Source organism: Lactuca serriola, chromosome 9 (genome assembly GCF_051521515.1).
Source record: "Lactuca serriola cultivar US96UC23 chromosome 9, Lser_US96UC23_V15, whole genome shotgun sequence".
NCBI classification, from domain to species: domain Eukaryota; kingdom Viridiplantae; phylum Streptophyta; class Magnoliopsida; order Asterales; family Asteraceae; genus Lactuca; species Lactuca serriola.
In genome coordinates, this window is record NC_136416.1 from 54,533,461 (window position 1) to 54,560,710 (window position 27,250).

A 27,250-nucleotide genomic window follows, 5' to 3' on the forward strand; every position below is an offset into this window, starting at 1 on the left:
AACACAGTATTATCAAATATCGTCTAAAATAAAATTATAATGTGATTTTGGTGTCCCAGAATTAAAGTATATCTAGAAAGCATGGAAAAATGCAAAAGCCTCATAAATTCACAATGAATAACCTGCAACCACATCCATGTTGCATGATATAACAGTAAGACGTAAGGACTTTAATACTTTGCAGATGTAGTATATGGATAGACTAAAAAAATATACATATAGTATTTTAGTAAAGTTAAGTATTAAACTCATAATTCTATTCTTGATTTAATTATAGACTTGATTATATATCAAATGTAACTGAGCTTGTTTCATTTATTTGTTGTGTAGTAACTTGTAACTTGTATTCCATGAAACCTTTTTAAATAACTTTTATAAACTGAATGATAGATTTACTTTTTTTTCGATTATATTATATCGTCTTTAGTGTAATGTATTTCAGAAAATAGACAAGAATATTAAAATATACTAGTATATATTTCAAGATATTTAGAACAAACACATTAACTTTTTAGAGTTAAAACTATAGAAAATTCATTTCTTTCCGTTCATGATGATTTTTGTAGTTATCTACGTTGAAAATTGAAATCCACAACAAGAAATTATGCTATTAGTTTACTTAAAATGAAAAAAAATGATTGTTGATCATAAGAATAAGAAGAAATAATATTAAAAAAAAAATCACAAACATATGACAGGGTTATATAGTTAGTTGGATATGTGTGTATTTAATGCTCTTAAATATAAGTTTGAAAAGAGCATTTCTTAAGAACTTACCGAAAATAGCAATGCAAGTCTTCCTCCTCCTCCATAGACAACTTTCTCTTCTTCTTCTTCTTCCGCTTCTACTTTTGCTGCAGTTGCAGTGTAGTGGCATGAGCAATGATTCAAATCAGTCACCATGTGATTTAGGAAAACGTTGTCGTTTGAATGAGGGTACTCATGTAGTGCCAGCAGTGATAGTGTTTGGAGATTCAGTAGTAGATACAGGAAACAACAATAATTTAGCGACAGTTTTCAAGGTGAATTACCCTCCTTATGGAAAAGACTTTTATGGAGGTCAACCCACCGGCAGGTTTTCTAATGGCAAAGTTCCTCCCGATCTCATTGGTATATACATACATACATACATACATATGCTTGTATATTGATATCTTTCTTTTTATTAATTTTATATGATCTAATTATTAACCTCTAAATAGTAGTCGCTTAAAAACTATATATGTATATGTAAATTATACTTAAAGTAATGTCGTTGATGAGGGCAGTTTTGGAAGAGAATTAAGATATGCATATTGTGTAAATGATGACAATATTTAGCATGTTCTGAATTCTCTTATTTATAGTTTATTGATGTAATTACTCCCATAATTTACAGTTGAAGAACTAGGAATCAAAGAAGTATTGCCACCTTATCTTGGCCCAAGACTACCGATCGAAGATCTAAGAACCGGAGTGAACTTTGCATCGGGAGGTGGTGGATATGATCCTCTTACGTCTCAGCTTGCTGTACGCATATACGGATATGATAATTAATTACTTAACTAATATTTAATATTTAGTATCGTTCATAACTTCATATATTAAAGACTAAATATATTAGATTAGATATGTGTGAATTTATGATTGTGTGAATTTACTTATTTGCCCATGAATGCATGTGTACGTACAGTCGGTGATATCACTTCCGGGACAAATAGAGTTGTTCAAAGAATACTTGGAGAAGGTGAAGTCGATGGCAGGTGAGGAAGCAATAAATGATATATTAAGCAAAGGATTGTTCGTTGTGGCAACAGGGAGTAATGACGTCACCAATACGTATTTTAATAACCCTCTACGAAGATACCACTTTGACTTTGAATCCTACTCTCGTCTTCTGGTGGACTCTGCTTCCTCATTCTTACAGGTAACTACTATATATGGTTTAATTACTGTGATACATATATATAACATGACACGATTTAGTACATCAATTAGCCAAACAAAATGGATAAATTCTAGATGGATCCATCGGGTCGGGTTGGTTTTCCATAGTTTTTTCATTTTACTAATAATATGTTTAAAATGGACCCAATATCATAGTTCTTCAACCTTCTTACTTGGGGATTGTTGTTCATTTGTTCTTGACTATTTAGATAAAATCTTTAATTAGACAATATGGATTAAACTACTAGTATGGATTGGTTTTGATAAAATTTGAATTATTATTTTGGATTTATGATTAGTTTTGGTTAATGATACAAAAACGAAATAGACCAAACACTGAATAACAATTATTTATTTATATTTTTTACTTATAATATATATATATATATATATATATATATATATATATATATATATATATATATATATATATTTAATGATTTGTTAACTTATTAGAATTGTTTTTAGATTTAATTAGAAAGCATGTACCATATAAAAAAGTCTTAATTAATAGTATAAATTTTGATTAACAAATCATTAGTTTTTTTTAGTTCACTAAATGGGCATATAATATATACTTTTTGGATTTTAAATTTGATTAATCAAGCTTATTAATGTTAAAAGTCAATTTTTTTTATGTTTTTTATTTTTTATTTTTATAAACATTTTTACTCTTGAAAACCGAATTGTAAAATCCAATCCAACCTAATTATGTTTGGTTGGTTTAAATCAGATCTTAATCTGGTTTGGCCTATTTAGATCTATGTTTTGAAAACTAAAATCAATTTGAATTCACTTAATCGGATCAGATCGAATCGATCCATTCAAATGAACACCATCTATTCATACCTATTACATTAAAGGACACTAACTTCATGGTTGAAAAATCAACAGGATTTATACAATTTAGGTGTTCGAAGAATCGGAGTTTTCAGTTTACCACCAATAGGATGTCTACCTTCACAAAGAACATTAGTAGGAGGAATACAAAGAGAATGTGTTAAGAACTACAATGAGTTGGCAGAATTATTCAACACCATGCTATCAATGGAGATTAATTCTTTAAGCCAGCGTCTCCCTTTTGCAAAGATGGTTTACGTTGATGCTTACTATCTTCCACTTGATATGATCCAAAACCCTGCAAAATATGGTATGTTTTCTCATTCCTTCATTACAAAATAAATAAAAACATCATTATACTTTCATGCATTTTCTCCCAATTATATATTTGGGTAAAAAGGTATACAACTATGTACTTATACTCTCATAATAGTTACCAATTTAAGTTAAATTACTAAGCATAAAACATCAATGAGGGTTATAAGTTTGTAACATTAACACTTTGTATGTTAAACATTCTTCCGATTGTCATTTTGTCCCACACTGATGGTACGTTAATGTAAGTTAATTTGATAAGAATTGGATAACAAGGATATGATAGTGAGAGTATATATAAAGAAGTGGATGATAAATCATTTTATTTATGTATTTATTTGAAACAAAAAAAGTGGAAGTATAGTGATGCTTTTTTTTTTTCCTGTTATATATTCCTATTTAATCGTATTCGTGCAGATTAAATTAGAAATAGTTAAATGAAGTTCCGTTTTGGGCATTTTAGTAAAATAATAATGCACTTTTTTTTCTATTAGTACTATTTAGTATTTTAGTTGTATTTTGCATTATAATTTAGTGATAAACCTGAATGGCACTTTGCTTTAGCAAAACGGACAGGAATTTGATTAGACAAAAAATAAAATATGTTTGTACTAAACATACAAATAGTTTATAGTTACGTTCTTTTAAAAGTTGTGGTAAACCACTTTTATTGTATGTAGGTAAGTCATTATATATATATATATATATATATATATATATATATATATATATATATATATATATATATATATATATATATATATATATATATATATATATATATATATATATATATATATATATATATATATATATATATATATATATATAGGGAAATGATCAAATGAGAACACCTAAAACGTTGAGAACGCGAGAACAAATATATTCATTCGTGATTCCATGTATTCATTTGTGGATAAATGATAATTTTTAAGCACAAACAACAAGAATATGTTTTTTCTCTTCAATTGAAATTAAATACGTAAAAATTTATCATTTCTCCACAAATGAATACATGGAATCGCAAATGAATATACTTTGTTCTCGCGTTCTCAACCTTTTTAATGTTCTCATTTGATCCTACTCCTATATATATATATATATATATATATATATATATATATATATATATATATATATATATATATATATATATATATATATATATATATATATTAAAGTTATGAAGAAAAGGAATAGTAAACTTGCAATTTTTTTGGCAAAATTGATCCTTGTACTATTTTACCCATTTTCATGCTTTTGGTCATTGCAATCAATATTTTTACACTTTTTAGGAACATTTTAATATTTAAAGTTTGACCATAAAATTTTAACGGTTTGACAACTTTGATCCCTTTTTCTAAAAAGTTGCTAATTTCTACCCCTTTAGTTCTTTAGCCATTTTGACACTTCTGGTCCTTGCAGTCCAAACTTTTACATTTTTCACTTTTGTTCCTTGCAATCAATATTTTTACACTTTTTAGGAACCTTTTAATATTTAAAGTTTGGCCACAAAACTTTAACGGTTTGACAACTTTGATCCCTTTTCTAAAAAGTTGCTAATTCCAACCCCTTTAATTCTTTAGCCATTTTGACACTTCTGGTCCTTGCAATCAAAACTTTTACATTTTTTCATGAAAATGAAAAAAACGGTCTAGGGCAAAGCCCGGGCTTTTCATTCTTGCACTTTCTATATCTGTCATTTTATCGATTCGGAAACAACATTGAAATCTTCTGGCCCCCGCGTAGCGGGGGTAACCTTTCTAGTTAAAATGAATAAAATGGGTGGTATCGTATATGAAATGACCACTTTCTGATATTTATTATTTAATAGTTATCTATTTTTTAAAATAAACTTTTGAGTAAAATACAATTTTAGCCCTCATGGTTTGCACAAATCATCATTTGGTCCTGATATTGTGATTTCATCACAAGAAGTAGGGGTGATCATTTTGACCGAACCGGCTCTTGGACCGGACTGGTTTCATATAAATTGGTGTACTTTAGACCGATCAATGACGGTCCAGGTCCAGTCCAGTCCAGGTCCGAGTTTTTCGATTCTTGTATCTGTTGGAGCGATACAACTTTAGGTGCATATGATACAACTCGCTAAAGTTTACTGAAAGTTAGTTTATATATTATGGTTTTAGGGGTAAGTATTTTGAGTAAATCAAACCAAACTGGTTTTGCAGAAATTGGTGGACTTGGACCGGACCTGAAGCGGATCCAGTTCCGATCAGGTCTGGTCTAGAGGTCAAAATGCTCACAACCACCATCTCCAAACACCACCATCATCACTGATCACTACTAATACCACAATCCCCACTCTCTAAACACATCCCTTGAAGAATAAAAAAATGAAAGAATTGAATCGTTTACATCCTGGTTTTGGTTTTTCACATCATCAAGGAAGCTCAAAGGTTTATTTATTTAGCGGTTCTGCTAAACATTCATAGAAATGTTATTGATCTCCAGTGTAGATAAACGAATATATTACGAGAGAAAGAGATAAAATATTCTCATTAGAATTAAATGAATTACAGCTCTACCATGTATATACATACTTCCAACTACTATATCTAACTGAAGGGTAAATTATAGAATTAACCCTCAACTATTATATATGTACATAATATGACCAAATATACAATTCTATATCTAATATGCCCCCTTCAAGATGGAAGAGGAGAATAAACGTTCTACAAAGACATCTTGCACATAAGAGGAAGTAACTTGGTAGATGGTAGCAGTTTTGTGAACAAATCTGCTAACTAAAATTGAGACTTAATGGGAACTAATCGAATAGTCTGATTATGAACTCTTTATCGAAAAAAATGTAGATCTATTTCTAAGTGTTTGGTGCGTTCATGGAAAATCGGATTGGTAGCAATCTTGATGGCTGAATCATTGTCACAAAATAATAATGTTGCTTCTTTATTATTAATATCAAAGTCTCATAACAACTGTCTCAACCATATGATCTCACAAGTAGTAGAAGTAATATAGTCTGCTTCAACTGAAGAAAAAGATCTAGTAGCTTGTTTCCACGAGACTAAAGAATCACCAAGAAATATACAAAATCCAGTAATAGATCTTCTTGAATATAAACACTTACCCCAATCTGCATCACAAAAGGCCCTTAATTTGAAGTTGGGTTTAGTAGATAAGAAAATTCCTTGATCAGGGTTGTGTTTCAAATATTTCACCAAATGAAAAGCAGCTTGATAATGAGGAACTCTTGGAGAAGACATAAACTGAGACAATTTCTGAACTGAAAAAGAAATGTTTGGTCTTGTTATGTTTAAGTATAATAATCGACCAACTAATCTTCTGTATCGTGCAGGATCATCAAAAAATCACCTTTATCACTTTGCAAATTATTTCACCAAATGAAAAGCAGCTTGATAATGAGGAACTCTTGGAGAAGACATAAACTGAGACAATTTATGAACTGAAAAAGAAATGTTTGGTCTTGTTATGTTTAAGTATAATAATCGACTAACTAATCTTCTGTATCGTGCAGGATCATCAAAAAATCACCTTTATCACTTTGCAAATTATTTCTAGGATCCATAGGAGTAGAAACAGGTTTAGCTACTAAGAAACCCAAATCCTCAATCAGTTGGAGTGTATAATTTCTTTGTGAAACTAAGATTCCTTCTTTGGATTTAGCCACCTCTAATCCTAATAAATAGCCTAGAGAACCCAAATCTTTGAGCTTGAATTTTTCACTTAGTTGCTGCTTAAGAAACTTTATTTCTGTAGTTGATGATCCAGTAATCAAAATATAATCTACATATACTAAAAGAGCAACATAATTGGATCCTGATCCTTTGAAAAACAAAGAGTAATCTGACTTTGATTGAGTAAATCCTAGAAATAACATGAATGAAGAAAATTTCTCAAACCATTGTCTTGAAGCTTGTCTAAGACCATATATGGATTTGTTGAGTTTACATGCCAAAGAAACATTGCTAGGATATTTGTCCTTCTGGATTTTGAAACAAGGTGGTATTTCCATGAAAACTTCCTCTTTTAATTCTCTATTGAGGAAGGCATTATTGACATCTAATTGGACTAAATTCCATGATTTGGCAGCAACAATAGCAAGCAACATCTTGATAGTGACTAATTTAGCAACATGGGTATATGTGTCAAAAAAATTCTACTCCTTCTTGTTGGCTAAAACCTTTGGCAACCAATCGGGATTTATGTCTTTCAACTTGACCATTGCTTCCATATTTCAATTTATAAACCCACCTGCATTTAACTGTATGTTTATCAGAAGGCAAGGGCATAATGGTCCAAGTATTGTTTGCTTCCATTGAGGCTCAAAATTTGCTGAAATATTTGATGGGTTTTGGTCCTAAGAACATCCTATGTGCTCATACAAACCCTAATGCTTGGATCTAGGTTTCTCTATTGTACATGCAAGTTATCCAAGACTATAAACCCTAATTCTAGCATTCAAGTAATCATATTAACATGAGAATAGGTTTAAGATGTTACCTTGATTGTTATGTAGCAATAACAATCCCAAATCTCCTTGTATTGACTTTAGAAAGCTTAGAGTCACAATTGTCACTCCTCTAATGGTTCACAAACACCATAAGCAAGAGGATGAAGAGGAGAGAGGATGGAGGCTGCCCTAAAACGTCTACAAACCCTAGAAGGAGTCATCACCACGTTTTTGAGCCTTAAGGGTTCTATATATAGTGAGGCTATTAGGGTTATCTAATAAGGAAACCCTAATTTGGATGCTTAAGCCCTAAGTAACCCATAGAGCCCTTTCCATAAGGCCTTGGACGATTTCATATGGGCTTCCCCCATAGAATTCGTCCACCTTATGATATAAGGCAATCTATGGCCCAAATTGCAATTATCTTATAATTACAATTCCAGTCCCTTAAGTTTAATTAATCTCTTTTAGTCACAAAACTAATTACCAATTAATTCTTGACTAATATTAATTAAACAATATGATTTCTCCTTTAATATATTATTCCCATAATATATTAATAAATCATATTTAATCCTTTCTCTCCATAATTCATCCTATCAATTTGCTTTGGTGAAGGCAACCCAAAAGGACCATGCACCATCGGGTCAAGTACATACCAAAATAGTTATGGACTTAGACACTAATCCAACAATATTCATGACCAAGGCTTTGTGATTTAGAGAAATCTGTCATAGCTAAGAACATCTTCCAAAGGATAAGGTGTATTGGAAGATAATTTTTGATGTATTAGAGAATTACAATTAAAATCACTTAAGTATGATGGTGGTTGTCTGTTTCTAGCAGGCTTACTAGTAGCAATACTAGGATTATGAAAAGAATTGGAATTTTGTGAATGAGAAGAATTTCCAGAAGAAAAAGAAGAATTGGAATCATGTGAATGATCAGAATGAGAATGATCATTGTTTTCAACTAGAAAAGGAACATCTTCATTTGTAGAAATGGGAAGCATAAATTCATCAAAAAAGAAGATGTCTGAACTTGAGTATTTTATTGATTCGTGAAATACAACATCTCTGGAAATGAAAAACTCATTTTTGGAAAGATCATAGAGTTTGTAAGCCTTCATGATAGGAGGATAACCAACAAAAACACAAGATTTTGCCCTAGGATAGAATTTTGATCTGTTTGCAGCCAAAGTAGAAGCATAAGCCAAACATCCAAAACTTCTTAATTGAGAATAAGATGAATGTTTGCCAAATGATCTCTGATAAGGAGTATTGTTGCTCAAAACTTGAGAAGGCAAACGATTAATGAGATAAGTTACAGTTAAAATACATTCACTCCATAGATTCAAAGGAAATTTTGATTGAAAACATAATGCTCTAGCCATATTAAGCAAATGTTGATGTTTTCTTTCCACCATAGAAGTTTGCTGAGGTTTAGCAACACATGACCTTTGATGAATAATCCCTTTTTGATGAAAAAAATCTATAAAATCCAACTCTTTAGCATTGTAAGACCTAAAGATTTTAATTTTCTTATCAAATTGAGTAAGAACCATTTGATAGAATGCTGGAATGATGGTAATAACATCTGACTTGTTTTTCAACATATAAATCCAAGTATATCTACTATGATCATCAATGATTGTAGAAAAATATCTAAATCCTTAAATAGATGAAGTAGAAAATGGACCCAAAATATCACAGTGCACAAGGGCTAAACATTCATTTTCCATATTGTTTACAGAAACAAAAGGCAGTTGTTTTTATTTGGCTAAAGGACAAATAGAACAATGAGAGAGATCTGTATTCGCAACTTTTACAGATAACAACTCTTTTATCGGTGATATACACTTATTAGATGGATGCCCTAATCTAGTGTGCCAAACATCTAAAGAAACAGAACAAATCTTGATGTCTTTCTTGTGGCTTTTCTCATCCAACATATAAAGTTCTTGACACAAATCAGCTTTTCCAATCATCTTCATTTCTTTCATATCCTGGATCAAATCATGATGACAAGTAAATTGTATCATCAATCTTTGATTCTTAGTAAGAGATGTAACACCCATAAAAATCATGCCAAATTTAAACTTTTAAAAACATTTCAAATCTATTATCCATTACAAAAATTGTTCTCAAAATTTATCATATCAGAGTATCCCAGAAACAAATTCATAAAAAGTGAGGAGCTGTATGATCACGCCTTTGCCTTGCCACGATCCCCTGATGTACCTGAAACAATAAACTGAAATTGTAAGCCCGAAAGCTTAGTGAGTTTCCCCCAAAATACCTATACCCACAATAATACACATATAATCATAAACAACATACTATGCGTCCAGTCATCCATCGGGTTGGAATACCCCAGACCCTCAACCATCTTGTTGGAATGCCAACATACTATGAGTCCAATCATCCTTGAGATGGAATACCCCAGGCCCACAACCAAAAGGTTGGAATTCCCACATACTATGAGTCCAGTCATCATCGGGATGGAATACTCACGGCCCACAACCAACAAGTTGGAATGCCCAGGTCTATTGGCTTTCACACAAAGCAGACAAGCCTCAACCGCCAAACAAACATGTGCACATATAACAGATAATCACATAACAGTTTATAGACAACAACTGATCTAACTGATTATACCACATAGCACATAATATTATCCTACCCTCTAGGATACCGAACTAACAGGTCATACCACATATCACATAATATCATCCTACCCTCTAGGATACCGTTCTAACAGATCATACTACATATCACGTAACCAGATAACAATCCAAAGGGTCGGCATTGGTGCCATAGACCCTTGAGTATAGTGAGGTTAACTCACCTCCCACTGTCGACTCGAAGATAACTCAAGCTCTCGGATTGCCAATACAAACTCCACCACCTAAATGTACCATAGAACCATGCTTGTAAATTCCCAATTTCCCAAAATGTCCCAGAAGTCCAAAAGTCAACCCTTGGTCAAAGTCAAAGTCAACTATCAAGGTCAACGGTCCATGTTGACCTTAACTCCTCGAGTACCCTCAGCTACTCACCGAGTTCCTGGCATAACTCGCCGAGTCACTTGAGTGACTCGTCGAGTTCCTAGTGTCAGTGGTCGTAAACTCCTTGGCCAACTCGTCAAGTTTTCCCCTTACAAATCGTTGCGTTCATACCTGTCCAATGGTTGAGAAAACCCTAGCCGACTCGCCGAGCCACTCACCTAACTCCCCGAGCCCACGACAATCTTCATCGGACTCGCCGAATCGACTATGCGACTCGCCGATTCCCTTTAGTCCTTCATCCATACAGAGGCTTTTTAAGCCATGCTAAGGCTCCAAATTGTAGATCCAGCTTCCCAAGGCATGTTTATCACGTAAAGTTGCAAACTTTACGTGCATACAAGGCCTTAAGGTCTTAAAATGACAAAACTAAGCTTGTAAGGGAGTCTCATACTTGAGGGAAGGCTCATACTTGTCAAAGCTGATAAGTTTATGGATCTAGAAGCTAAAGAGAGCCCAGATCTGAAGTTGCAACTTCAGATCTTGGCTCAAACACAAGAAAACCTTCCTAAAACCCACCCAAAAGAGATTTAAGATGAAATGAGCCAAGGTAACAACCTAATACCTTCAAGAGAGTGTTAACTGAAGTAGATCTATGATCCCCACGAATTCCTTGCTTCAATCCACTTGTTTTCCCCATGTTCTTCCTCACAAAGATTCTTTTTCCAAGCTTAAACACACCAAACAAGCACACCCACACGAGTTAGGGTTTAAAGTGTCAAGGGGATGTAATGGGGAGGCTGGGGGAGGCCAATAATCCTTTAAATAGGGTGCAAAACCCCGAAATTTAGGGTTTTCCGCTGCCAGCTCCTACTTGTCGAGTCCCTTCTTGGACTTGGCGAGTAGGTCACTAAAACATGTGGACCAACCCGCTACTACTCGACGAGTAGGGCAACCAACTCGTCAAGTAGACCTTGAAGTTAAGAAAAATCTTTTATAAAAATCAATACCTAAGAATCGGGGTGTTACAATTCTCCCTCACTTGAACTAAAATTCGTCCTCGAAGTCTGTCGTGGTGAATAGCTCCGGATAGTGCTCCCTCTTCTCTACCTCCGGCTCCCACGTCCACTCGGACCCCCTCTAATGCTCCCATTGTACCTTCACTAAAGGTATCTCCTTGTTCCGAATAATTTTCATCTTCGTCTCCAATATGGCTACAGGCCTCTTTGCTCATCGACTTAAATATCATCCAACGACAACACTACCTCCTGATCCATAATGCACTTTCGCAACTGCGAAACATGGAAAGTGTTGTGGATCTGACTAAGCTCCTCCGGTAGCTCTAGCCAATATTCCACCTTGCCAACCCTGACAATGATCCTGAACGGTCCAATGTAACGGGGACCCAATTTCCCCCTCTTCTTGAAGCAAATCACACCCTTCCAGGGTGAGACCTTCAGGAGTACCATATCACCCGCCTGAAATTCTAACTCAAATCGATGTCTGTCGGCGTAACTCTTCTGCCGACTCTGAGCAGTCTGTAGTCACTGCCTAATCTGCTGAATCTTCTGGGTAGTGTGCAGGACTATCGTTGTCCCTCCCATCACCCTGCGTCCGACCTCACCCCAACAAACTGGGGTGCGATATCTCTACCCATACAACAGCTCAAAAGCGGAGCGCCAATGCTGGAATGATAGTTGTTGTTGTAGGCGAACTCTTCAAGCGGTAGGTGGGAATCCCAGCTCCCACCGAAGTCAATGGCACACACCCTCAACATATCCTCGAGGGCCTGAATGGTCTGCTCGCTATGACCGTCTGTCTGCAGATGGAATGTTGTGCTGAAGTGAAACCGCGTGCCCAATTCCTCGTGGAACTTCTGCCAGAAACGGGAGGTAAATCTAACATCTCGGTCGGAGAAAATGGAGACCGGAACCCCATGGCGAGCAACGATCTCACGGACATATATGTCGGCCAACTTCTCGGCCAACGAACTCTCCCGTATTGCCAAGAAATAGGCCCTCTTGGTCAATCGATCCACGATGACCCATATAGCATCAAATCCTTTTTCCGTCCTTGGCAGCTTGGTAACGAAGTCCATCGTGATCTGTTCCCATTTCCACATGGGAATCTCTAGAGGCTGCAGCATACCATGCGGCTGTTGGTGCTCGGCCTTGACCATCCTGCAGGTCAAGCACCTCTCGACATACCAAGCGATTGGTCACTTCATACATGGCCACCAGTAACTCAAACTCAGGTCTCTGTACATCTTGGTGGCCCCCGGGTGAAAAGAGAAGTGAGACTTATGAGCCTCCTCCATGACTATCTGTCTGAATCCACCAAACATCGGAACCCATACCCGACCGCATCGGGTCAATAATCCCCGACTATCCTGCAAAAACCGGGTGTTCTCACCCTTGATCCTTTCCAACTTCTAGTTCTCCGGTCGCATGCCCTCAACCTGGGCATCCCTGATCAAGCTCACAAGTGGAGAATCCATTTCTATCCTCATACACATCGCTGGGGTGGAAGACCCAGCTGACTTGCGGCTCAAGGCGTCCGCCACCACATTTGCTTTACCGGGGTGGTAAAGGATCTCGCAATCATAGTCCTTGATTACATCCAGTCATCTGTGCTGCCTTATGTTCAGGTTCGGCCGATCCATGATGTGTCTCAAGCTCTTGTGATCCGTGTATATGGTACAACGGACCCCATACAGGTAATGCTTCCATATCTTGAGAGCGAACACCACCACTCCCAGCTCCTAATCGTGTGTAGGATATCTCGTCTCATGCGGCTTCAGCTGCCACGACGCGTAGACTATCACCCATCCTCTCTGCACGAGGACCACCCCTATACCGTGATGGATGCATCACAGAACACCACAAAATCTTCCACTCCCTCCGAAAGTGTCAAGACTGGAGCCTTGCACAAACACTGACGGAGAGTCTCAAACGCCCTCTACTGCTCAAGGCCCCACCGGAAATCCACCCCCTTCCTCGTCAGACGAGTGAGGGGTACTGCTATCTTTGAGAAATCCCGAATGTATCTCCGGTAGTACCCTGCTAATCCTAAAAAAACTCCTGATATTCAAAGGAGACATCAACACTTCCCACTGCATGACTGCCTCGATTTTGGCCGGGTCGACTAAAATCCCCTCCTGGTTAACGAGGTGTCCGAGGAACTGGACCTCTCGCAACCAAAACTCACCCTTTGAGAACTTGGCATAAAGCCGTTCTCGTCTCAGAACTCCCAACAACTCCCTGAGGTGCTCCTCTTGCTGCTCTCGGGTCTTGGAATACACTAAGATATCATCTATGAACACGATGACTGAGCGATCAGGCATCGGTCTGCAGACCCGATTCATCAGGTCCATGAATACTGATAGCGCGTTGGTCAGCCCAAATGGCATCACCACGAACTCGTAATGACCATAACGAGTGCGAAACGCGGTCTTCTCCACGTCCTCCTCTCTGACCCGGACCTAATGATATCCCGACCACAAATCAATCTTGGAGAACCAAGATGCACCCTGTAACTGATCAAAGAGATCATCTATCCTAGGGAGTGGATAACAGTTCTTCACCGTCAACTTGTTTAGCTCCATATAATCAATGCACATTCGGTGCGAACCGTCCTTCTTCCTGACGAAGAGGATCGGTGCTCCTAATAGAGAACTGCTAGGTCGAATGAACTGCTTGCCCAGCAGTTCCTACAGCTGTGATGATAGCTCCTGCATCCCGTGTGGCGCCAACCAGTACGACGCCTTGGCGATAGGAGCCGCACCCGACACAAGGTCGATCCGGAACTCGACCTCCCTCTCCAGAGGTACTCCTGGTAACTCCTCCGGGAACACGTCAGCAAACTCCCTGACCATTGGAACCTCTGAAACTGAAATCTGACCTCTGTCTCGCGTATCCACCACATATGCCATGTAACCCGAACACCCGTTCTGAATATACTACCGAGCCCTAGCAGCTGACCAAAACCCTAATCCCACTCTGGTGCCCTCGCCATATACAATTAGTTCTCCCCCACTTGGGTTTCGAACTACCACTCGATGACCCTCACAATATATCATGGCACCGAAACGACTAAGCCAATCTATCCCTACAATCACGCACTCCTCCCCCATGGGAATCGGTATCAAGTCTATCGGAAAGGATACTCCGAAAATCTCCAACTCACATCCTCGGTAGACCAAAGAAGTAGAAATACTGTGTTCGTTGGCGATGGAGACTCGCAACGGACACTCTAGCTCAGCTATTGGCACACTGAACTCCCTACTGAAAGTCTGAGATACAAACGACCGACTCGCCCCCGAGTCAAATAACACTAATGCTGGCAAGGAGTTCACTAAAAACGTACCTAATCACAGGTACAAAAGGTAAGCATATAACAAATATAACAAATGAGAATAAGGATAGAAACATACCAGCAACCACATCTGGTGCTGCCCTGGCCTCCTCGGCTGTAAGCCGGAAGGCACGAACCTGAGCCTTCGGAGGCTCCGCCCTAACTGGTCTCCCATCCGTGATCCTCAATGTAGCCGGCGCTGGAGCCTGCACTGGCTTGGCGGCTAGTAAGGGACACTGGGCCTTCATATGGCCCACCTGCTCATAATGATAGCAAAGCCTGACTCCGGAAGTCGGAGTCGGCTGCCTGCAATCCTTGGCCAGATGGACCTGCTTGCCACATCGGTGGCACCCAATCCCTGCTCGGCACGTCCCTGAATGAGCCTTTCCACACTTCCTACAAGTGCGACCTGGCTATCCCCCAATCCTGGTATCAGTGGTCTTGGACCGCTTCGGCGCCGGCTGCGACTGCGTCGAGGCCTGCCATTGTTCCCTCAACAGCAGCTCAATCTCTAACTCACGCCACCTGGCGGCCTCCTGCAACTCCAACAGAGTATCGCATCTATAAGTGGCAACAAAATGACGGATGTTAGTCTTGAGCATGCTCAGATAGCGTGTCATCTGAGCCTGCTCCGAGGCAAAATCCGGGCAAAACATCGCCCTCTCATTAAACATATAGGTGATCTTCGTCACCGTCTCACTATCCTGTCTCAACTCTAAAAACTCTTGAGATAACTGCTTAGGCTCGACCCTTGGAATGTAGCGAGCACGGAACATGTCTCTGAACTGCTTCAAAGTAACATCAGCTCTATAGTCATCCGTATACGACCCCATCATCAATCTCAACCAGTCCTTTGCCCCAGACCTCAGCAGGTTCAGGGCACATCTGACCTTCTGGTCAGTAGGGCATGAACATGTAAAGAAACACCCCTCTACGTCTGACAGCCACCTCATGGCTATAATGGGATCCTGAGTACCATAAAAAGTTGGGGTTTCGTGCTATCGAAGTCCCGGTACTGAAAAACTCAGCCCACTCCTCCCCTTGCCGCTGTTACGGTCATGGTAGCTGCAGCGACAGCTGTCTCGGAAAGGGCTGCGTATATGTCATCAATGTACTCCATCATATCAGGCTTGATAGTCCCAAACAACTCCGGAATCTAACTCCAGACAATCTCGACCACCTCCTTGCGGATGATCTCCCTGACACGGTCCTCTGTCAACACTAGCCCCTCCTGGCTGATAGCCTCAGGCGCTGTGGGGGGCCTTCTGATCGCCCTGTCCTGATCCTGATCCAGATCCTGTCACGAAACGCCTCGTAACCACCATACTGAAAATATAACAGGAAGATATCATACAATCCACATAAATAACTGGGAATCAACTCCTTACTAAACCCAAGGGGTTGTGACTTCCTTGCTATGCGTATGGGTCCTGTGCTTTCAGTAGTACGGGCCCATACTACCTTTCGCACCTACCCATATTTGTCTCAAGTATCACTACAACACCCTAACAATATACATACACATGGTGGTCGCTCAACCTCACTCCTAGAGGAAGGCTAACTGTCTCACAATTGACCTACCAGCCTCAAACAACCCACCCATCAACGAAACTTCCACCAACCCTGCAGCACTAGTGTATGCTAGTCATACATAACGCTTGACCCCATAGACTTTCGAATATCCAATCCTACCCTAAGCTCCCAATCAAACAAGAACAGAACATTATGCCAAATCAAACATTCTCAGGCTATAAGATCTTAGTTATGTATAACCACGATGCATACACTAAGGTGATGTTTGTTTTTTCTGAGGCAAAATGTCTGCAGTCTGCGGACCACATCTATAGACCTCTGCAGTAGAAGAGGTGGACCAAACGTCTGCAGTCTGAAAAAAGAAAACTGTTTGTTTTTTTAACATCTGCGGGCTACTAAAATAAACTTAAATCTAAATAAACTGACTTTTTTAAACTTCAAAGTGATTTTTTAAAATTTTTATGTCTTTGTTATAAATAGTTAATGAATCTAGATCAATTTTTATGTATTAATGTATAAAAAATAAAAATAAAAATGATATGAATTAACGTATATATTTGATAAAAACCAACAACTTTGGTTGCAAAGTTATAACTAAACGTTATAATTAGTGATCAAAGAATTTGATACATAAATGGATGGAAACAAACTTTGATTTGTTCAATTAAATCCATTAAAAACGCACCATACATATTTTCTCGAGAAATTGACGATACTGTATTAAATAATGTTTTACAAAATTTGGAAAAAAAATAAGAATATATATTGTGATTTTTTTTTCATATTTATATAAACAGCTTCCACGACTATTATTGTAATAAATCTTTATTTATAAATTTGTCAAAAATATCATGTTTGTATCGTCGAACGTTTTTTTTGTTTTTTGTTTTTTGTTTTTTGTTTTTTGTTTTTTTTTTAAGTTTTGTAATTTTTTTTTATCATTAATAAAGTTGGAAAAAATATAAATTAAAAAAAAACTTAAAAAAAATAAAGATATATATGTTTTTTTAGGCTAGAAGATGTCTGAAGATGTTAGAAGACTCTAGTCTACATCTGCGCCAAGAAGAGGGCGCACATACATTTTTAGGTCTGCAGTCTTCAAAAAAACAAACAGTCTGTGAAGGCTAATGTCTGCGCGGCGCAGACAGAAGAGGTCACACAGATCTGCCGACAAAAAAACATACACTACCTAAGCAACTACAGTAATGATGTCAATCTCATATAAAGGAAACCCTAGGCTAGCAGGCATCATGTAATAAGGAAATTATATCATGCACTTCCTGAAGATCCCTACCCTAGCACTAGCATGCTGTTCTAACATATCACATAATCAAATACTGTATGGTATTTTGGGGGTCTACTTACTGGCTCCGGTTGATCGTACACCCTACATCCTCCTTTTCTTATTTTGAAAACATTTAAAAATCATTTTAAAATCTTTTCCTTGATTTGATACTGGATTCACATGAATGTTCCTCTAATTCACTCAAAGCAAGGCTCTGATAACAACTTGTAACACCCATAAAAATCATGCCAAATTTAAACTTTTAAAAACATTTCTAATCTATTAAGCATTACAAAACTTGTTCTCAAAATGTATCATATCAGAGTATCCCAGAAACAAAGTCATAAAAAATGAGGAGCTGTACGATCACGCCTTTGCCTTGCCACGATCCCCTGATGTACTTGAAACAATAAACTGAAACTGTAAGCACGGAAGTTTAGTGAGTTTCCCCCAAAATACCTATACCCACAATAATACACATATAATCATAAACAACATACTATGGGTCAAGTCAACCATCGGTTTGGAATACCCTAGGCCCTTAACCATCTGGTTGGAATTCCAACATATTATGGGTCCAATCATCCTCGGGATGGACTACCCCATGCCCACAACCAACAGGTTCGAATGCCTACATACTATGAGTCCAGTCATCCTCGGGATGGAATACTCACGGCCCACAACCAACAAGTTGGAATGCCCATGTCTATTGGCTCTCGCACAAAGCAGACAAGCCTCAACCGCCAAACAAACATGTGCACATATAACAGATAATCACATAACATTTTATAGACAACAATTGATCTAACGGATCATACCACATACCACATAATATTATCCTACCCTCTAGGATACCGAACTAACAGGTCATACCACATATCACATAATATCATCCTACCCTCTAGGATACCGATCTAATAGATTATACTACATATCACATAACCAGATAACAATCCAAAGGGTCGACCTTGGTGCCTTAGACCCTTGAGTATAGTGAGGTTAACTCACCTCCCACTGTCGACTCGAAGATAACTCAAGCTCTCGGATTGCCGGTACAAACTCCACCACCTAAATGTACCATAGAACCATGCTTGTAAATTCCCAATTTCTCAAAATGTCCTAGAAGTCCAAAGTCAACCCTTGGTCAAAGTCAAAGTCAATTATCAAGGTCAACGGTCCATGTTGACCTCAAGTCGTCGAGTACCCTCAGCTACTCACCGAGTTCCTGGCATAACTCGCCAACTCGCCGAGTCACTTGAGTGACTCGTCGAGTTCCTAGTGTCAGTGGTTGTAAACTCCTTGGCCAACTCGTCGAGTTTTCCCCTTACAACTCGTCATGTTTAAACGTGTCCAAAGGTTGGGAAAACCTAGCCGACTCGCCGAGCCACTCACCTGACTCGCCGAGTCGACTATGCGACTCATCGAGTCCCTTTAGTCCTTCATCCATACAGAGGCTTTTTAAGCCATGCTAAGGCTTCAAATTGTAGATCCAGCTTCCCAAGGCATGTTTATTACATAAAGTTGCAAACTTTATGTGCATGCAAGGCCTTAAGGTCTTAAAATGACAAAACTAAGCTTGTAAGGGAGCCTCATACTTGAGGGAAGGCTCATAGTTGTAAAAGCTGATAACTTTATGGACCTAGAAGCCACAAGGAGTCCAGATCTGAAGTTGCGACTTCAGATCTTGGCTCAAACACAAGAAACCCTTCCGAAAACCCACCCAAAAGAGATTTAAGATGAAATGAGCCAAGGTAACAGCCTATTACCTTCAAGAGAGTGTTAACTGAAGTAGATCTTTGATCCCCACGAGTTCCTTGCTTCAGTCCACTTGTTTTCCCTAAGTTCTTCCTCACAAAGATTCTTCTTTCAAGCTTAAACACACCAAACAAGCACACCCACACAAGTTAGGGTTTAGAGTGTCAAGGGGCTGTAAAGGGGAGGCTGGGGGAGGCCAATGATCGTTTAAATAGGGTGTAAAACCCTGAAATTTAGGGTTTTCCTCTGCCAGCTCCTACTCGTCGAGTCCCTTCTTGGACTCGGCGAGTAGGTCACTAAAACACGTGGACCAACCCGCTACTACTCGACGAGTAGGGTAACCAACTCGTCAAGTAGACCTTGAAGTTAAGAAAAATCTTTTATAGAAATCAATACCTGAGAATCGGGGTGTTACAAGAGAACTCACAGAAATCAAATTCTGGTCAAAAGATGGAACATATAGAACATCTTTTAAAACAAAAAGATGATCAATTATTATATCACCAATGAGATTAACAAGGAGAGTAATCTTGTTAGGCAAAGTAACAATGTAATGAGAAACTCTTCTTTTGTTGTAAAACATAGAAAATTCATGACAAACATGTGAGTTGCATTTGGATCAATTATCCATTTCTGTGATTCTTGCCCTGAATTAATAAAAATGGAATAGCATTTACCAGTAGTTGTTCCCTCATTTGGATTGACTGATATCATATGATTGGAGGGAGCTGACATGATTTGTTGGCATTGTTCTTGAGAAAACCCTTTGAACATGTTAGACAAATCATTGTTGATGGATGACATTTGTACATTTGGATCATCATGAGAAGCAACTGCAGCAACCCTACTTTTGGATTTATAACCCGGAGGATATCCATGGAGTTTGTAACATTTATCAATCGTGTGACCTTGCAACTTGCAATGAGTATAAAAAAACAATCATGATTGTTATTCTTGAAGTTGTTTTGAGGTATGCCACGATTTTGAGTTGAAGCTTTAGCAACAAAAGCCATAGTACATCACTGTGAATGGATATTTGTTTCTCTTCTTGAATAATTAGAGAACAAGTTTGTTTAATAGAAGGCAAAGGATCCATAAGCAAGATCTGACCTCTGGTTTGGGAGAATGAATCATTCAATCCCATTAAGAAATTCATTATGTGTTCATTGTGGAAATACTACTTGATTTTCTCAACACCACCACAATCACATGTGTTACAGGTATAATTAGGTCTGAAATTAACCAGTTCATCATTAATTGTTTTGAGTTTAGTGAAGTAAGTAGCAATCGAATCTTTATTATGACTGAGATATGATAATTCTCTTCGAATTTGAAAAATTCTCGGTCCATTACTCTGCTGGAAACGATCTTTCAAATCATTCTAGATTTCAAACGCACTTTCAGTAAACATGATACTAGCTGAAATTTCTTTGGATACTGAGTTTAAAATCCAAGATATTACCAATTTGTTATTGCACATCCATGCATTGAAATTAGAAACTTCAGACGAGCTTGGCTTTGGAAGAGTTCCATCAATAAATCCGGTCTTGTTCTTCACATATAATGTGATCTGCATTGCTTGGCTCCATGAATTGTAATTCTCTCAAGTAAGTAATTGTGAAACGAGAACGAATCCAGGACTATCGGAATGATGAAGATAATACGGATGTGTTCTATCATCCATGGGAGAAAGAATAGATCCAGAACTAGAACCAGAATTGGTTGACATGATGAAATAGCACAATCAACGAAGAACATAAAGAAAATATGATTGAAAACAAGAATCGAGAAAACAAAATTGAATGAAGATTCAATCGGAATATGAAATTGTAATCGGAAGCTCTGATACCATATTATGAGAGAAAGAGATAGAATATTTTCATTAGAATTAAATGAATTACAGCTCTACCATCTATATACATACTTCCAACTACTATAACTAACTGAAGGGTAAATTACAGAATTAACCCTCAACTATTATATATTTACATAAAATGACCAAATATACATTTCTATATCTAATTGAATACCTCTAGTGGTCATTTCATTGAACATTTGGAGGCGTAACCCAAATTCCTAGTAGAAGAAAGCGCTGCAACTAGAAAATTATAGACTTTAGGACCAATATCAGGAATCAAGAATCTATCATTGTTAAATACCGAGAGAGAGAGTTAAGATCCCTTTTAACCGTGATATGTTATGCGATAATCGAACCGTAGATGGAAGGATTGTGTTGAATTTTAAAAGTTTTGAATCGCTTCATTTGCGTATCAACAATGGCGGATTGGGGGAGATGGAAAGATACTTTAGAATGGATTGATAGTAAATGGAAAAGTAGATGAATCCTGGTTGTTGAGAGGTCCAGTTGAAGAAGCCGAGTGCGAGTTGAAGCTAGATCCGCCGGTAATCTCCGTCGGTAATCCGGCTTCGACGATACTTTTTTGACCATCAGAGGCGACGATGGAGATGCTAGGAGGGTGCCGCCTCCATCAATCGGTTGTTGAAGCGCATCAGAATACGATGGAGATGCTAGGAGGGTGCCGCCTCCATCTCCGTCGGTATTTGTTTTAAAATTTACAGAAATGGCCCCTATGTTTATCAACAATGTCAAATAAAGCAGGAAGTTAGAAAAGGGTGTATTGGTCTTTTCATATACACTAGGTGTGAGACCCGTATATTATATGAGTTTAATAAAAATAAAAATTTAATATCAATATATAAACATTAAACATTTTATAAAGTAATTGACAAAAAGAAATCAATATATTTGTAACATTTATGTGAATTTATTTTCAATTTAATATAATGATAACTTTATATGAATATAATGAGAACATTCCATATATAACGGTAAATTCTAGGAATTTAATGTAAGAAAATCAGAAACCCCAAAAAGTGAAAAAAAAATAAGAAAAAAAAAACACAAAAAGCCATGTGGCAAAATGAATAAGAAGAAGACATATGACAAAATGATTTTCATTTATTAGGCTAGATTTAAGGGTGGAAGCACACATGGTTAATTCTCAGGACCAAACACTGAAATAAGGATCCCATAATTAAATCTCAATATTAAGACAAAAACTAATGATTTATGCAAACCAAGGGACTAGAAGTGCATTTTACTTTAATTATTATGTATACAAAAATTAGAATAAAATATCAACAAAAAAAATATGATGCTATTTTTGATCGTAAAAAACATGAAATAATGTGAAAAGTAAAAAAACATATATAAATTCTAAAACAATTATTTGTATATTACATTTGAAGTTTTATTGATCAAATTATCATCCTGATTTTCTGATTACCACATTTGATCGAAAGTCAATCCCGAGTACCGTACCGAATTATCTTTACCGGTACTAGTACTGGAAATGATACTAGCACCGATACTGACATTACTAAATCCCAAACTTCGTGATTTTGGATTACCGAGTACCATCCCCTATTTTTAAATCAGTACCGGTTTCAGTATGGTATCAGTACGGGATCGAGATTTGGTACAAAACGCTCATCCCTATTACAAAGTGGTGCACACGAAAATGGGGTGGGTGGGTGTGAGGATTGAGGTTTATTTTCTATTTTAAATGTATTAGCTTATTAATAAACTAGTTGTGACACTATGTATTACATGAGTTTATTTAAAAAAAAATAAACAAGAAGATCTAACAATTTAGAAAATTTAAATTTATAAGAAAAAAAATAAAATATTAATTATTAAATTTGAAATGTTTATTTATCTTTTAAATTTAAACTAATAAATTAAACAAATAAACAACTAAAATAATTGGATTCAATTTAAAAATCTAGAAGTTATAAGGAAAGTTGCATTAATGAATCAGATATATATTTATTATTATATTTATTACATTTATGTATTATATGAAATTTAATAAAATGGAAAAAACCATAAAATGACACATAAATATATTTTAATTTAAATTTACTACAAAATAACATGTGACTTAATACATAAGAATGATAAATGGCAAAATTATTTTCATTTATTAAGAAGGATAAAAAAATATAAAATTTAACATATAAGAATAAATGAGTTATTTTAATTTTAAGAGGGACCAATTCAACCATAAACCTAAAAGACAAAATCTATAATTTTTTAAAAATTAATCCTTAGCCACGTAAAATAATAAACCACATTCTCCATTTTTTTAATTTTGTCTCTGCAACTAACGACCGAACGATACGTATAGACTCACTCTTAAAAGTAATCATTCGATAATAAAACGAGATAATGACTTAAAAGGTAATATATTATTGGATTTGTACACATTTGGTCACTAAGTTTTTTTTGTCCACATTTACCCCTTCAACTTGTTAAACTGCACATATTCAGTCAGTATGACTGGTTACTCCAGGTTAGCCAGGAAAAATGTCTTAATAGGGTAATATATTTCTCATTTTGTACACATTTAGTCCTTAATATTTTTTGTTTCAAAATAATTCATTTTTGTTTTTGTACTCATTCAGTAATTATGAATGATTTCTTTAGTTTTTTCTCACGACATCTTACGTGAGACAATCATTAATGAAGTGTGTGAGGCTATTGATGTTTATGTGTAACGTCTCATTTTCACAACAAAAAAACTTAATTTTTAAATAAGGCAAAACTCTCTAATTATAAATCTATTATTAAGAAAAAACGTTTATTCCAAAATATATTGATCGAAAATCAGAGTAATATAGGATACGCATAATCCTCAATACTGTTGATGAGTGTGTACAGTCCTGCCTTCGCCTTTCCACGATCAACGATAGAACCTGAAAACATAAATAATTTGGTAAGCACAAAGTTTAACGAGTTTCCCTCCAAAATACCCGATACAACAAACGTATTATCATGCATTACGAGTCCACACTCATCAGATTGGAATACACTGGCCTAATTAGTCATTGAACAAGAATGCTAACATGCAACAGATCAAATCAGTCATTAGACTGGAGTACACAGGGTTTGTTGGTATGCCGCCTTAACCCAACCGCTCTTCTCAAGCCTCCGTGTCTACGGCTTACACCCGGCCCACACCAGGTATCGTGGCCTACAACATATAGCACAATCGCCTCAACCTATCCCATCACGATATGGCTATCCCACGTAAGATGTCGTGAGAAAAACATAAATAAATCATTTTGCAACAAAAACAAAAATGATTTATTTTGCAACATAAAAAATATTAAAGACTAAATGTGTATAAAATGAGAAATATATTACCCTATTAAGTCATTTTTACCGGCTAACTTGAAGTAGTCGGTCATAAAGACTAAATGTGAACAGTTTAACAAGTTGAAGGAGATAAATATGAACGAAAAAAAAACTCAATGACTAAATATGTAAAAATCAAAAAAATATATTACCCTCTTAAATTATTATCCCACGTAAAACACTTTCTTTAGTTTATCAATTATCCCATAAAACTTGTGAACCTTAAATTGGATCGTTTCTGTTTGTACGGGAGCCTATCGGCGTTGGTGAACCGGACAAATTAGATATTTAAATGATATTTTTTTTTTCATGGATAAGATTTAGTTGATTTGATTTGACTTTCAAATATCTTGTCTGGATTTTACTTTTATGTAAATAATTAAAATATTAAAATGATTCAAAAATATTATTGCTATCTAGTGAAACAGTTTAAAAATGAACATGCGTGAAAGTTAAACTTAGGATGCTTTCAACCGATTTCCTTCATAACAATTTACATTTTTATTTGATTTCAACCATTTAAGCTGTTTGTCTTATTTTCCAGGTTTAATAAGACAAATCCAAATAATACATACAAATTTTGAATGCACGGATATTCACGTCATGAAAATTTTGGACTTCTGTTCATTCTTTAAAGAAAAAGGTTATTTTCTAATATTTATATTTAGGATGTTCAATATTTCAGGTTTTGATTTTTCAAACATAGGCTGCTGTGGTACAGGCACTATAGAGGTGGCATTCTTATGCAAGTACACATGTACAAATGTGTCGGAATACGTATTCTGGGACAGCTTTCATTTTACGGAGGATGCATATAGAATCATTGTTAGAGATTTTCTGAACAAAAATTTGAAGAACTTAATTATGTGACCCTAGAATCGTCATTCCATGCAAGAAGAAGAGCTATATCTAAAGTAATATATGACCTTAAAGAACTTAAATTCCACCTTCAAATCTCAAGATCTTGTAAAGATGTTGGAAGGCTTTTCATATCGTTATCTTTCGTTTTTTCTCCATGGTCACTTGTTTCTCGACCGATTAAGATTAATATTAGCATTTTTGATAGATAATAGATAAAGAACATCTATTATTAATATTCGCATTGTTGATCCATAACCATATCTGACTTTTGGTGCTTACTTACTTACCTACCTACATGTATTCTTAGTTTCTTACATAAAGGCCTACACATACTTGATTGACAAAAGGATGTTTCTAATTATACACAAAAGCTTATTGATATTATAAAAAATAAGCTTTACTGATTACAGGTCACTCGAATTGCACTTATCATCTATTGAATGTCTGCTTTGGTGCAAGTGGAGGTGACCCTGAATATCACCCAAGGCAGTAACCACTTGACTCAAGGTTACTACAATGTCATCAAACCTAGAGAGAAAGTATTGCCTATCTTTGATGGCCTCTTCTTTCAGATTTTTAAGAGCAGCCTCAAGAGCACATAATTGTGCTTTCAGTGTTGGATCAAAGATTGTAGTGCGAGAGGATGTAGGCCTTTGAGAAGAGTCAAGAGTTGTGGCCCTGAATGCACCATTCCTCACTAACATACTTTTGAGAGTCCGACATACACTAAGTTGACCATGGGCTCGGATGCAATTGAAAGCCTAGAACCACCACCAACTGAAGTTATTTTATCAATTGATGAGGTGTCTTGGATTGAATCTGACTCCAATTCCGACTCCGACTCCAATTCCACAACCATGGGCTCGGATTCCAACTCCGACTCAGACTCCAACTCCAACTCCAACTCACTTTGTGTTTCAACAATCCCATCAGCCATTTCAACCGGAGTTGGTTTAGATAGTTTTTTCCTTTGAGTTCATCTCGTCAGCTTCTTTGAAGGAGAAGAGGAAGACATTGGATTTGACATTAACATCTTAGTTCTATTTAGAGGGGATGGTTTGTTGGATAAATAATTCTAACTCAGTCAAGTCAAGTTTGACTTGAGTCTGGTAGAAATAATGGGTAAAACCTGTTACCATTAGTTTAGGAGTTAGTGGAGTAATGTTTCTGTTTTTCTCTAAGTAGTTTTGAAGTTCAAATAGAAGTAGATGTCTCATTTATTTTCAATGTAGAAGTTCCACTTTTCAGTAAGAAAACAAAGGCTTAGAAAATTGTCCCATTTTGATCCTCTGTTCTTGTTATTTATCCCCTGCATGCATCTGTTGTGTAATTTTGTCTCTGTGCAGACCCATTTCTAACACTTGGTATCAGAGCACCATGTCCGGTTTATGCCAAAATATATCCGGTACCAAACAATGTCATCTTCCAACCAAATCGTTACAAGAGAGAATGACGGAGTGCCATTTCAATGTCCGCTGTTGAATCCCACGAACTACACCTCGTGGCAATTAAGATGGAATCTATAATAGATGCCCAGGGAATATGAGAGTCCATTAAACCAATAGCCGGAGAAGCTGTGGATGAGAAGAAGAACAAGTCGGCTCAAGCTTTTCTTTTTCAAGCATGTGACATCCCCAAAATCTCGGCCAGAAAAGACCGATTTTCATTTATGCTTTTAAATATTTTCAGAGTAAATCC

The 27,250-nt window shown here is 36.6% G+C and overlaps 1 protein-coding gene across 4 annotated transcripts; it reads left to right on the forward strand.

The window, feature by feature from the left end:
- The first annotated feature begins 778 nt into the window (after nt 1-778).
- LOC145073853 (GDSL esterase/lipase EXL3-like) lies at nt 779-27,250 on the forward strand. Of its 4 annotated transcripts, none has more exons than XM_079020330.1 (6): nt 779-1,110; nt 1,379-1,509; nt 1,673-1,906; nt 2,821-3,076; nt 25,236-25,334; nt 25,398-25,829. In XM_079020330.1, exons 1-6 carry the CDS (start codon nt 789-791, stop codon nt 25,559-25,561), a joined length of 1,206 nt encoding a protein of 401 aa, XP_078876456.1. In that variant the 5' UTR covers nt 779-788; the 3' UTR covers nt 25,562-25,829. The 4 variants fall into 4 exon arrangements, with proteins under 4 accessions (XP_078876456.1, XP_078876457.1, XP_078876459.1 ...); XM_079020331.1 differs by having other exon boundaries at nt 25,413-25,829; XM_079020333.1 differs by lacking the exons at nt 25,236-25,334; nt 25,398-25,829 and adding an exon at nt 25,963-27,250.

Excerpts from the sequence above, each read along its gene's own strand:
- LOC145073853 (XM_079020330.1), top strand. The coding sequence starts at position 789 with ATGCAAGTCTTCCTCCTCCTCCATAGACAACTTTCTCTTCTTCTTCTT. Across the intron at positions 1,111-1,378 it reads AGTTCCTCCCGATCTCATTG|TTGAAGAACTAGGAATCAAA; the intron begins GTATATACATAC and ends CATAATTTACAG. Across the intron at positions 1,510-1,672 it reads CTCTTACGTCTCAGCTTGCT|TCGGTGATATCACTTCCGGG; the intron begins GTACGCATATAC and ends GTGTACGTACAG.